General features: G+C 36.2%; 1 protein-coding gene across 7 annotated transcripts in view; it reads left to right on the top strand.

The window, feature by feature from the left end:
- The window catches only part of SLIT2 (slit guidance ligand 2), a 261,240-nt gene extending 247,210 nt beyond the window's left edge, over window positions 1-14,030 (top strand). For 4 of the 7 annotated variants that reach the window (XM_064511374.1, XM_026121952.2, XM_064511376.1 and 1 more), the window contains 4 exons: window positions 864-1,018; window positions 6,227-6,515; window positions 10,827-11,038; window positions 12,169-14,030. In XM_064511374.1, the coding sequence (XP_064367444.1) occupies window positions 864-1,018; window positions 6,227-6,515; window positions 10,827-11,038; window positions 12,169-12,410 (898 nt within the window). In that variant the 3' untranslated portion in view covers window positions 12,411-14,030. Of the gene's footprint in view, window positions 1-863; window positions 1,019-6,226; window positions 6,516-10,826; window positions 11,039-11,423; window positions 11,513-12,168 lie in introns of all 7 variants that reach the window. The other 3 variants (XM_064511375.1, XM_064511373.1, XM_064511377.1) reach the window with 3 other exon arrangements.
- Window positions 14,031-14,309: the final 279 nt, after the last annotated feature.

Below are 14,309 nucleotides of genomic sequence, written 5' to 3'. Positions count from 1 at the left end.
CTACAGCTTGCTGTCATGTCTTCCCCGCAGCTGTACCTTCAGCTCGTCATTCCCCAATGGGGAACAGGCCGCAAGTAATGTAAACAACAGTGATATCTTCCTTCGTTGAACTGAGTAATAGCATCCTTCCAAGGAAAACAAAAAACTACAGTAGTCTCTGTACTAGCCAAAAGCTGAGTACCCAAATAACCATGCATAGTAAACACAAAAAATTACTTTAGTGCTAGCATAAGTGGAGCTGTCTAAACCAATGATGTGACTTTGTCTGGCAGGTCCGTGATTAGATGCAGTCTCAGATTCCATGAAATAATAGGTTTATACATTGCTGGAGTCAGCTCAGGACTTGTAAGCTATGTAAACTGAACACTGTGTAATATACAGGATACACACGCACATGCGCACACACACACACAAAACAGGCACGTGTGCACACACACACACACAGTCAAATAAGATTTTAAATAAATAAGATTTTGAAGTGTTGTTGTTGTTGCATTGGAACTCCAAACTCTTTTTTGCGTTTGGCATTCTGCCTAGTGAATGTATCTCCGCTGCTGTTTAGAATACCAGCGAAGCTACGTTTATGTAGCTTATGATTTGGTGGCGACAGGAATAACTTTGAACAAGAAAGTGCTATGAATAATTAAAATACATATTATCAATAGAATGTTATTGCAGGGGTGTTACACTGCATTAGCTCTTAAGCATGCGTGAATGCCTTTACTTAAAACCTAGTTTTCAGGAAACTGTACTCCTGGAGAAGTTCTGTTTTGAAGCTGTACACTGCTTAAAGGAAAGAAGATAAAAGTCATTCTAAACAGAGCATTGACTGTTTAAAATGAATTTTAATGATTGTTTTTCAGTGTGGAGACTATTAATGATGGCAATTTCCACATTGTGGAGCTGCTAGCCATGGATCAGATTCTGTCCTTGTCTATTGATGGAGGGAGCCCCAAGATAATTACCAACTTGTCCAAGCAATCCACTCTGAATTTTGACTCTCCACTATATGTAGGAGGTAAGAGAATCTTACTGTTTCTTACTAACAGCATCATACCTAATGTAGTCTGGTAATATACACTGATAAACATATGGTAAGAGATTCACTGAGATAACACCTTAAGATAAAATTTCAGTAGACAGTCTCAATAGTTTCAGTTTTAACAAATAGTAGTGGATAAATAATAATAAATAACACTGTTATACTTGGGATTTAGTTAAAGAATGAAGTATGTCCTCATAATGTATAGCTCTTGCTTTTTTATCACTAGGGATATGTGATTCCCAGTGTAAAATTTTGTAACTTTCTGCTGTTATATAGCTTTTCATTGTGCTGAAGAAGTGCATTTAACAGGAGTTCTCCAATGTTTCGCTACCTGAAGATTTAGTAATGCCTGTGCAGCGAGTGTAGAATGCTAGCACTGTGTTTTGGTAATGTTTTACGTTTCTATTCCACTGTACATTATCTGCAGGAAATTATAGCAAGGTATAAAGCCATGAAGTATAATTTCTCTCTGGAGGTCTTATTACTTAAGGATGGTAGGAGTTGTGGCATTTGGTAGGAAGCAAACAGACTGGAGAGTTACATTACTTGGGTTTGGGGGGAGTTGGGGGGGTGCTTGCTGTTTGAGAAGAAGAAATTGTTTGTTTCAATAAAGCTGGTAGTAGATAACTTTGTGGAGGTAAATTATATGAAACAATTTTGATCATTTGCCCCAATTTGTTCTGTAGAGTGAGGGATGCAGGCCCATTCTTTTAATTAGCATTCTCTATTGAACTTTCGATGGCCCTGCATAACCTGCTATGAATAGATAAAAGAAAATTCAGGCACCGCTTTGTGCCTTCTTAATGTCCTTTATAGCAGCCCTCAGATCTTAGTGATGAGTGCTTCAACACAGCTTTTAAATAGTGCCGATCTTATACTAGTCTTAAACTTCTACTCTGTTCAACTTTACTCCTTCTTTTCTGAGGTTAACAGTCTCTCATAAGACCTGTAAGAAGTCTCCTTTTAATCTGTTCTCTCTATAAAAAGACTTTTTCATTTTAATTTTGTCTTGATTTTTAAGAACTCTTTTATGTCTGAGAATAAGCTTTTAGACTTGAGCATCTTTTCTCCTTGCAAAAAAGTATGCTACCAATAGTACATTCATGAGATGCCTGGTCTATCTAGCAAAGGTGCTATTTGTCCTCATTTTCCTAAGTATACAGAAAAGCTCAGGGTATTTGCTTCAATTTATCTGTAATGGAAAAGACAATGAGAAGCTTCTCTGATTCAGATCAAATAATCTTTCTGCTATAAAATCACTATAATAAGTGCCTCAGTTGAAAGTAATGAGAGGTAAGTTTATGTTTGCCTCTGAAAATCCCCATTCTTTCCTTGAAACTCTTCAGCTTTTTGGTCAGATCTTTTCAGATTTGGTCATTGGTTCTGTCCACGTAAGACAGAAAGAAGTACAGGATAGAATTCAGCATTAGTCATCACTCCTCATACCAGCAGAGAAAAGAATTAAAGTCATCATATATATGAGCTGCCTTTAAAACTGCTTTATATTATGAATCTTCAAAGGAGGACTGTTCTGGGATTGTTTTGCGGAAGCACATCTCTGGTTTTTTTCATGTGTATCATTTTTGCAGTGTTGTTAACATAGTTTCATATGTCACATTTTGGAAGAAGAGATGGTCCTAGATTTTAGTAAGACACTGTGTGCTTGCTTACTCACATTGTCAACATCAGTTTGCCATTTAGTGACTGCTAAGGCCAATTCTTCCAAGTCACTTCTAAGGCCAACTGAGATTAGCCCAGGATGATCCCTCTGTCAGTGTAGGCACCTCTTAAGGAAGTGAATCCAAACTGTGGAGTATGAACATGTATTTTGCACAGCGCTAATGCTTACTTGTTGAGTTGTGACTTATGGATCTTTGTCTTATTTCTACACCTTGCAGATCTGTGTGTCCTTTAGAAATATAATATCATTCTGCATCATCATCTTGAGGTATCAGAAGAAATAATTTTCTGAAATGATCTTTTCCTTCTGCAGCTTGATTCTGAAGACCAGGAGTCTTTTTCATTATAGAGCATATGCTTTAGGGAAGGCCCTGGGTTCCCTCTATTTATCTTCTTCACATTCAGGCTCTAATCAGAAAATTCTTTCAGCTGTCATAGAAAATTTTGGTACATAACAGACTGAAAACCACTATTAGAAGCATACGATAAACCAAAACACAGTAGACATATTCAGTTCCTCAACTTTTCTGTTGGGTTTCTATTTTTGTCTATTTATTGTCTTTAAAGTATTTGAGAAAACTACCTTTCACTCTCCTATCTTTGTATTACCCATTTTTCAAAGTCATTCAGTTTTTTCTTGCCCAACTGTATCTAGAATTTTTAGAGAATTTGATCACACATTTCCATCAGTTAAGAACTTAAATTCTCACTAGAATTTTATGCAGTATTTCTGTCTTTGCCAAAGCCTGAGTTTGACACCTATATCATCATGTAGCTTACACTTACACTTCTCACCTTCCTGTCAAAATGGCATTTCTGGTAAGCATCACCTCAGCTGGCAGAATGAATGAAATTCAGATTTGACAGAAAGCCCTTGTATGGTGTTCGTTCTCTCTCTCTCTCTCTTTCTCTCTCTCTCTCTCTCTCTCTCTCTCTCTCTTCTTTTTTTTTGACAAAGTTATTCTTGGGTCATAATTTTGGGGGTTGGTTGAGAAGGAGTAATTTAATTTTATTTTTACAAAAAGTGGTTTAATCAATTTATACAATTTTTTGACATTTTTCTCAACTGTATGGTTCTCTTGTGAGGTTAGACTACATACACTAGATATTTTTCAGTCTTTCTATAACAAAGGCATATTATAAATCATATTGAAAGCCCTTTATGACTTTTGGTGAGAAATCTAGAGGGACAGTCTGTTTCTTCTCAAAAATCCTCCAAAGGGGTCACAGACTTCACTGATATTTCACATTCTTCTCTCAGAATTTAGAGCATATTTTACTAGGGTTCAGCTGAGAATGGCACTTTGTTTCATGAAAGTCCCTGTTTCTGAGACAGGTAGGGCATCTACTACTTTGCATTTGTGCCAGCAGCTTCTAAACTAGATACTCACTTTGGCACTGCCATCCTGTGATTGTTATTTCATACAGCTCTTAGACTGAGCAGTAGCTTGGTTACTTACTTGTAATCAGATTCTGAGACCAAAAGCTTAAAGAAAGAGAGAGGAGGAGATACTTTCTTGCCGAACAGAAAATAAGAATTGAAATATTGGTCTGCATGATTTCTAGGGCAGTTCTTTCCCAATGGATGCCAAACCTTTATTTAAAAATTATCTAGAAAAATATTGGTGAAGAAAATCAGCAGCATTTGTACATACTTTGCCTTTGTAACACTCGCTTTTAGGGGCTAGAAGAAGCATAAACTGTATACACTGAAGGCTTGTATATATGCTTACATTGTGTTTCCAAATGTCTTGCATATTGCACATCATAGACAAAAATTTCTCTAAATCAGATATGATATATCTGGTGTGATACATGCGTATATGCTTCCCAGAACTCAAGTCTAAAATTCCTGACACTTGCATAATGGAAACTATAACATCTAGCTTAGCCTTGCATTGGTGTACTTAGCTTTATGTAGCTTTTATTTTTGCAGCGGGTAAATTCAATGCATCTATTCTGCTGTTTTATACCTCAGGCCATATGCCAAAAGGTTTGCTGAGAGTTGCTTTCAAGGGAGACATCTGGGTGAAGGGGCCTTGATAACTCTGACTTGTCCCTGGGTTTTGAGAAAAAGGCAAATAGTTTGAGCATATGGAAATTAATGATTGTTTGTAGTCTGAGTCCTTTAATTTAAGCACTTCCCAAGGCCATTTTATTTAGCTGATAAGATCAAAAAAGATTACGCTCCTCAGCAGTATGGATACAGTAGTGTTCATTTCTGTAATCGCTGAAGCCCAGCACAAATGAAATTACAATAACCTCTGAATGAAAGGCAAGTTACTCCATTAGGTTGCCTAGTACCTCCACAGCAACTGTTCATTGTGAGTAGCTATATAAAATCTTTACAGGTATCACTTTACATGGTTAAGGAGCAACAAAGCAGAACGCTACCTGTTCTCTGGTTGTTATCTGGTACTAAGTACCAGATTTGAAATCATTAATTTTACCTAGGAATAAACCTATACCGCTAACAAGATCATTTGTTTTCAGGTGAACAGATCCTTCTTTCCTGTTCAAGGCACTTTGATTTCCATCACTTATCAGTCTCAGGAGACATTTAGGCATTTCTATATTAATTATTTGAATTTAATGTCTTAAGGACAAAGTAATACAGGTCGATACCCTGGGAGTAAGTTTAAAAGAGGGATAAGAAAGTTTGTTGTTACAAGGAAATAATATTTCAGTAATGTTCCTTCTGAATTAGCCTTAAGTTGATCACAACAGGATAACTGCATCATACATACCCTCCTGCTCCAGTTATACCTGTAGCAATTATAGACTACAACAGATGAATTTTTCAGAAAATAATCAGCATCAGGAGCATTTGTACTAATTAGAGTTATCTACCCATAACTGTTTTAATATTCAGTTACTGTTATTATTGGCTATCTATGTTTACAACTGTAAATATCAAAATATAAGTGGCTTTTTTATGAATCTGTTTTTCAGACATGCTCAACAAAAACATGTTTAAAAGTAACTGAACCTCTTACAGTCTAAAATTTTAATGTGCAAAATTTCACATTTGAACTGTGGATGTCAGCTCCAAATTTGTGGGCTTCCACCAGTCCCACTAAATTTATCCAGGTTTGAGTATATTTGCAGCTTATAAAAATCAAGTGTGAAGTGCTAAATTTCAACACAATTTCTATTGTTTCAAGTTTCAGAAATTATGTACCATCCTGTACTTAATAGCATCGAGTCAAAACCAGTCACATATCCAAACCCTTTCACCATTGCAACCTTCTCATATGGATTCCTTTACCCATCTCTGTAGCTGGAGCTATAGACCTCTGGTTTTGGTCTTGGTTTGCATGCATGCTTGACAACCATGAAGAGCTCCAAATACCAGCTCGTTGCTCATCAGTGTACGCTGAATGTCTATGAATAGTTAATTAGCAACAAATATTTTTAAAAATATAGAAAAGAATAGGGAAAAATGCTATAGAAAACTGTACCAAAGATTACACTGATTATTTGCTGCTATTGATTTTCTAGGCATGCCTGTGAAAAATAACATTGCAGCTTTACGCCAGTCTCCAGGACAGAATGGCACCAGCTTCCATGGTTGCATCCGTAATCTGTATATCAACAGTGAGCTCCAGGACTTCAGAAATGTACCTCTGCAAGTGGGGATTCTTCCAGGTTGCGAGCCTTGCCATAAGAAAGTGTGTGTGCACGGGACATGCCAGGCGACCAGCCAGTCGGGCTTTTCCTGCGAGTGTGAAGGAGGATGGACTGGACCCCTCTGTGATCAGCAAACTAATGACCCTTGTCTTGGAAATAAGTATGTCCTTCCTCAAGACAGAACAGTAGTGTAATAAGCATACAATTCTCCTATTATGGGGTTGTTCCTTTGTTTTTTGTTCTTTTTTCCTTAGAAGTTCAAGTTTTTCAGTAAGAAACAAAATACACTGGGCATTTCCTTAATGAGGAAAAGTCTCCAATTTAGAGGAGCAGATTAGCACAACCACTGAAGTTCTATCTAAAGCCTTAACATGGGATATGATTGAAGTCTGTATGCTTGCACATAATTCTACAGTGACGTGAGTTACATCGATTCAAGTGCAACTATTGATCTGACACTTGGTAAAAAAATCAATTAGAAGACCTTGCAAATAGAGAAAAAATCCATTTGCTTATTTATAACTTTATAAAAATAAGATTCTTACTATTCTCTAATGTGTTTTAAAAACTTGATACCATAGATATATCCAATATTTTTATATTTTCCAGGTTTGGGCTGGAAAAAAGATTTCTACCTTTATGGTAAACTCTTGGTTAAGTCCATGTGTGCTGATTCTTTTGCTGAAGTTAAATTTTTGCTCCTATATGATTTGACTAAAGCATTTTAGCTTGGACATTTTATGTACATTTATTGAGATGGGGCGGTGTGTGCATATATATATATATGTAGATATATATACACACACGTATGTATATATATGTATTTATATGTATGTGTCTTACAAATCTACCATAGAGACAGTTTCAATTTTTTGGCTCATGATCTCCCAGCACAAGATCAGAAACTTCAGAAGTTCAAAGTTTTTCAGGATGTATTGGCCATGTGCACCAAGATGTCGTTCTGTCTGCCCTTGCCACTCTCTGTCTTTACTATGCTGTGGCAAAAACCTCATTTTGGCAACCTCAGCTATACTGTTAGAATAAAGCGAGCCTGCTTGGATTTTTTGGCTGCTATTGACACTTTTTCAGTGCTCTGGCCTTATAACTTTTGAGGACCAGTGGCCTGAGCTTGCTAAGAGATTCTGATGAGGTGATTTTCAACTTCCATACACAATGGTGTATCATCCGGCATATGGTCTGTTGTTGAGACTGACCCTTTAAAGCTCCATTCCCCTGTTGGTATGTTTTTGTTTACATTCATTATGGAATGTTTCAGGATTATTAAGTTTTTAACTCTTCCCAGAGCCACAGCAATGAAAATTTGAGGCATACCATTGTAGCACTTCATTATTTATGAGGTCTTTTTCTTACCCTGTCCTCTTTCACAGTATCTTAAGAGAATAAAGAAAGGCAGCTGCAGCAGGTTGAACATACATATGCAGTGTCTGTCACATCCTTTTTGTACTTTGGAAGTCAAAAATAAAATGGAATTGTCATCATCAAGTTCTACAGTAAGAGAACCCAAAGATTTTCTTCAAAGTATCCTAGAAAAATTAGATTCTGTCTAGGTTCTTATAACTATATGCTTCAATATGCAGTCTGAGTGCTCTTTGCAGTGAGTTAAACAACTTGGCAAGTATCAGTCACAGACAGTTTGGAATTTCTTTCAGCATAGCATTAAGTGAGCACAATATTAGTATTTTGTTAGCTCTCAAAATACTGTTTTGTTTTTGTTTCAACTGTATACCATGCTGAGTTTTTAGGGGAGAAGGCCAAACCAAAATTGTATACTTGTAATGAAGGAGGTTTTTATTGTTCCTTAGTTCATGTGGAATTGGATTCTGTGTCTTTTGATTCAAGCCTGAATCCTATCTCTTGAATAGATGGATTTTGCCCTTGTAGTATAGTACAACATTCCACTTACCTGAGAAGCAGAGTTGTCGCTGTGGTCTGTGTTTTGAAGATCAGATGAATATCTCATGTTTTAGAGATGCTGCATCCCTGCACACTTTTAGACTTAGATTTATTTTACCTAGCTCTAGGTGCTTGTAGTTGAGAAGCTATTAACCCAGAGTTTATAGTCAGGAAAGAAAAAGATACATTTCTAAAAAGTAAATTAGACCTCAAGTGGTCACCTTCTGGATATATATTCTTGTTTCTGTCCACGACTGTGTGGGGAGCTTATGGTAACTATACATCTAACTTGAGTGCCTGACTAGGTACCTAAAATTAGATAAGATAAAACTGTGCCTGAGATTTTGCACTTGGCTTGATGTGCCTTTCAGTACAGTCTGAAGATGAAATTTAGTGCTTCAAAGAACAGGTGGAAGCAAAAGTATGAGAGTTGGCATTAGCTAAGATTTAATCATCTTCTAAGTCAAGCAGAACTTTACCAAAGATCCTGACACAGATTGCTTTGATACCTAAAACAGCCTATAAAGAATATGTCATGATGTCAGTGTCGCCTGAGTAACTTCATAGATCAGATGTCCTAAACGTGGTTGTTTTGTAATGATGAATAGATCAAATGCGAAACACAGGGAAAACTAAATGAGAACTAGCTGCTTTTTGATACAGTCCTTGGATTTTGAGTTGCTTAGTCTTGTGGTCTTGGAATATCAGACTTCAACCACAGGAACAGTCTGGAGTTTTATAGGGAACATCACTGCTTCAGAAGTACGGACTCCTGTGTAGTAGGCAAGTTGGATGTGGTCAGAGCTATTAGTTAGGTATAATTTTGCAGTTTTGAATCCCAAACTGGATATGTGAACGGAGGCAAAGTGTTGTGCCTTCCATTTGAATATCCTGTGGATGTGACGTGAATGTCTTCCCATGCTCTTTTTCCTTTTGTCCCACTAGTTAGGCCACGCTAAAGTGCTCACAGAGAATCAAGGATAAAGCTGGAGAGAGAATTGTAATGCAGATTTCATTTATGAGGGGAACTTGGTGACATTTATAAACTGAAACTGGTTTTGATAGATAATGCAGGTTGGCAAAGTTAAAATGTGTTGTTTATTCATTTCAATTTTGTCAATTTTTTTATTGGACTGCAGGAGTAGAGCGAAAGTGAAAATTTTCCAGAAATACACAATATTTCATCTAAAAAATTTCAGTTTTTCTTAACATAGCTCTTATTTTACTATGAAATGCCATTTTATATGAGTTTTTGTAGTCTTCAAAATTGAAACAAAAGATTTTATTTTATATTGAATAGGATATTTTTTTCAATCTGAAGCTTTTTATTTTATTTATTTATTTACACAGTGGCCACAACCTACTAATTAGGTTTTGGGCTCAGAGATCTTACAGTACAGAGAGGAGAAATGTTAGGGGGACTGTGACTGAGAGTGTGAAATTGCATTTCTCCCTACGGAGGAATCATCACTTGTGGTCTCCCTAGGAAACTGTATATAGATAGAAAACTTGTGTATCAACAGAACAGTAGAAGGAGATGACATTATTTCTAAGAAGAAAGTTATTGACCCTCTGTCACCAAATGAACAAAGGAAAGTGATTTTATTCCAAGTAATTTGTGATGCTTTCAGAAGATGAATTCCCCTTATCTTCAGTTTACACCGAGGACAAAGCAATTAAACATCTTCCTTTTGGGAAAGACGACATCTCTCTCGGAGAAGTAAGCCTGGCTGTGTGTTCCCATACTGCACATGAGAACTTAGGTACTGCTTAAGTCACAGCCTCTTTGGTCTAACAGCAAGGTTTGAGCATGCCACACACATCTACTAAAGCCCAACAGAGAGAGCAGCTAGTTTAGTTGTATTAGTTGGGTGAGACTTGGCAACGTGCAGCCTCATCTTGTGCGAGTTTCTCCAGTGAGTGAGTACTGCTGGCTCCCAGTGAAGTAAAGACCAGGCTCATGTGTTGGGTGTCCATGCTAGTGGCAGAGACGGTGGCTGGCCAGTGGGCTGGAAGGGGGCATGTGTTCAGCCTGCCATTCAGACACTGCCATTGCTCGGATCAGAGAACTTTCAGCTAGGAAGAGTCTGACCTGTCTTTGTGCTGGGAGCCCCATACTTCATGAGCGTCAATTTTTTTTTAAATGATGCAAGGGCCAGAATTTCAGGTGAGTATGTTTTCTATACTTGATCCTAATGGTTTATTCATTTGGGCTTGATCTTGCTGTGTTCCTATTGCACCCAAAAGCATGCAGAAAATTCTGGTAGAGAGGGATTGTTGTTTTTAATAACTGTGGCCTGTAAAAGTCTTCCATAACACATCTACAGTGGCTGTTTTCTGGTGAAACAGAGCTCTGTGCTGCAGCTTCTTTTGTGTAAACATCCGTACCAATTATAAAGAGCTTATAAACCACTTCACTGCATTTCACTGAAAAAGTCCATTAGTAACAAAAGAAATTTCTTCTGAGTACAGTCCAAAATATTTGTAGTTAATGTTGCTTAGCCTGAACTTTGATGAATAATTTATTTTTATTCTCTTGGGCTTGTTTCCCCTGTAGATGTGTGCATGGTACCTGCTTGCCGATCAATGCATTTTCATACAGTTGTAAATGCCTGCAGGGACATGGGGGAGTCCTCTGTGATGAAGAGGAAATGCTGTTTAACCCCTGCCAATCCATCAGGTGTAAACATGGCAAATGCAGGCTTTCAGGACTTGGGAAACCATATTGCGAATGCAGCAGCGGATACACAGGGGACAGCTGTGATAAAGGTAAAAAAAAAATATATATATATATATATATATATAAAAATATTTTTTTAAAAAGTCATGTTATTGTTTTGTTCTTAGATAAGAGTTTTTTTTATTAAAACATGAACAGCCAAAAGCATTACCAACTTTTTTTCCCCACAATACACACATCTGTTGCTTTTTTTTTTACCATAAGAGTTTATCTCAGTGAGAGAAAAATCAATCTTTTTCCATGAATTTAAATATTTTACATTTTGAAGATTTTTTCATCAAATGTTTTGCTGTGAAAACATTTCTCTCTTTTTTCCCTTTATTCAGAAGCACATTTTTACTATATTTAACTATTACCTTTTACCTGCTGTATCTTTCTGTATTTATTGTTTCTCTGCCTTCTGCAACTGAGAAGCCAAATCCAATGATTCTGCTCCTAGTTTTATCACAAACTCTACTTTTGACCTCTCAGCTTCAACTGATTTATCACAACGAATTATGCAGGTGAGATGGATGAAAACAGGATGACTTTTCCCCCTACCTTTTTCTTTTTCCTTTGTCTATCAAAGCTCTCCCTCTCCCTCTGTTTCCCTTACCCCAGATGGCATTTATTTTGTATTGTACATAGATGTGAATAGAATAGAAGAGTATGGTTGTAGAACTTCTAACAGATGTCTCATTTTTAGCTGGTTTTATACCTCAGTAATTTATGAAGTTAGTGGAACGTAACTTGTATTAAATAACAGATTGAATAATATTAAACTCCAGGTCTAATAAATTAAATTGCATGCTCTCTGAAACATTTCCCTATGGTAAATAGAACCAGCTGCAAGCAATGTAAGAACAGAAGATGTGTATTTTTATAAAAGAGGAAAAGATTTAAGCTTCCAATTTTCTTGTCATTGTAATAGCTTTGTATTTATGGTTTACATATACATAGTATAAACTTTACTGAAAATAGGAGGCATAAGAAATAAAACTGAGCATTTATCAAATGGTGTTTGCTAGAACCCCAAGTTTCCAATATACAGCCTGGGCCAAACTTTAAAATATCAATCCTAGCAGCAATTAGAAACACAGCATCTTCTATAGCAATGTGAGCCATTCTTTGACCTGTGTCTCAAAAGCATCTCTCTTATTTTAAATGTTGTTTGCTACAGAAATCTCTTGTCGAGGGGAACGAGTCCGAGATTACTACCAAAAGCAGCAAGGGTATGCTGCGTGCCAGACGACCAAGAAGGTATCGAGACTAGAATGTAAAGGAGGATGCTCAAATGGGCAGTGCTGTGGACCACTCAGGAGCAAGAGACGGAAATATTCTTTTGAATGCACTGATGGGTCCTCGTTTGTGGACGAGGTTGAAAAAGTGGTAAAGTGTGGCTGTACAAATTGCCCCTCCTAAATGTGTCCCCGTCACACTTGTCTTTTGAAAATGTTGTATACTTATTGACCGTGTCGGACTAATTAATGCTTCATAGTGGAAATATTTGAAATATATTGTAAAATACAGAACAGACTTATTTTTATTATGAGAATAAAGACTTTTTCTTCATTTACAAAAAGATTCAAGTGCTTGAACTGAGACTTCTCATAACCAAGAGGAGCTTTGAAGAAAAAAAAAGACCTGGTAACATTGCAACAGTGATGGGAAACTTAACTGCTTTTAACATGGATTCTTCTTTATAACGTGCTGAAGATACACTGACACTATACACGTGACTTTCAACTGACAGCTCAGAGATGAAATGTTGACCAGAACATGAGGCTTGTTTTTTCACTTTCGTATCAGTATATTTTATTGTCTTGACAGACCATACCAATCACTTACCTATGGATGAGGAAGCATTATGAGTGAAAAGAATGAGATTATACAGAAATAACAATTGTATTAGATACGTTTTATGTTTTGGAATTATTAAGGCTCTTGAGAAGATGGGGTCCCATTTACTGGATGGGAAATGGGAGATACAAGAATATACTATAATCCTGAAATCTCCTGATGATGTATACTTTTATGTCAGCATGTTAGCAAAAGAAGCATACAGAAAGTGTTTATCTGCCCTTTTCCAGTATTAATTTTTTGTAATATAAATGTTACGGGGATGATAAAAAATAGATTATTGATGGATAAATTAGTAATAATATGGATTTCTGTTTCTATGAGTTCTAAACAACTCTATACAGTATTCGGTTTCATTGAGAAATATTTATTGTATCAAAGTACTTTGTACTTAACCCTTTTAGGCCACCCCTTTTACTGTTTTTCAATGCTTTAATATATATTAATTTATATTTGTCCTGGTATTTTTGTATTTGTTTTTTTTTAAAAAAAGACTTAAAAATCAGGATTTTTTGCAATAGAACTAACGTAGCATGTCGTCTTGGGGTAAATGTTTTTGGTCTGTTTTTTTTCTCCCCTTCCCCTTCCCCATTTCTTTTCCTTAGAATCTGACCACTTGGTGTTACTGAGTCTGAAAGTGATGACAATCTGCAGTTTTCACATACAGCAGATATTCGGGACACCTTCCAAGAACCTGTAATGTATGACAAAATGTCTTTACACTAGATGGCAATTGTATAGAGGTTAATTTTCCCTATATACAGTACTTACAGAAAATAAGATGGCATGTAGAAAATGACATTAGAAAGTAGATCTTTATAAATTAATATTCCCATGGAGCTTTTTACCTTTTTTACAAAAAAAGAAGAAAAGGCTGTGCTATCAAGAACTGTGACTTTCCCCAAATAATAAAACTACTTTACTGCCCTAATGTTCCCCATGTTAACATGTTGCTGCTAAATTATAATGTAGAATTGGTAATCATTAATAGTGGGTTGTGTTCTTCTTTCAGTAAAACCCAGGGTACCCTGTAAAAAAAATGCAGATGTTTTTCAATTTTATTTTATTATTTTTTTTTACAAAAAAGTTAGATGTACATGTGTAATGCAGTGTGCTTTGTCTTATTTGGACTGATATCAGTAATAATACTGATGTTTGTAAATTAAACAGATATTTACTTCATTAACAGCTTTTTATTTGTATTCTTCTGAGAAGTTTAAATTGTCTGACAGCCTTTAATTAAACATCTGTAGTTGCAAAGAATATTTGGCAAAGAAATAGAATAAAATTCAACCCTAGTTCTAGTGTACTCATTGCTGAAAATTTGAAGGAGGAATTAACATGGGATTATTACATCTATAGGCAGTGACATCTGAGAATGTGGATAGTGAAGAACACAGCTGAACTCATTTCAAAATTAACAAAAGGCTTACAAATAAAGTACACTGCATGAAAAGGCAA

This window comes from Dromaius novaehollandiae, chromosome 4 (genome assembly GCF_036370855.1).
Source record: "Dromaius novaehollandiae isolate bDroNov1 chromosome 4, bDroNov1.hap1, whole genome shotgun sequence".
Taxonomy (NCBI): domain Eukaryota; kingdom Metazoa; phylum Chordata; class Aves; order Casuariiformes; family Dromaiidae; genus Dromaius; species Dromaius novaehollandiae.
Note: the sequence above shows the minus strand (reverse complement) of the source record. Positions and strands in the feature narration are given on the sequence as shown.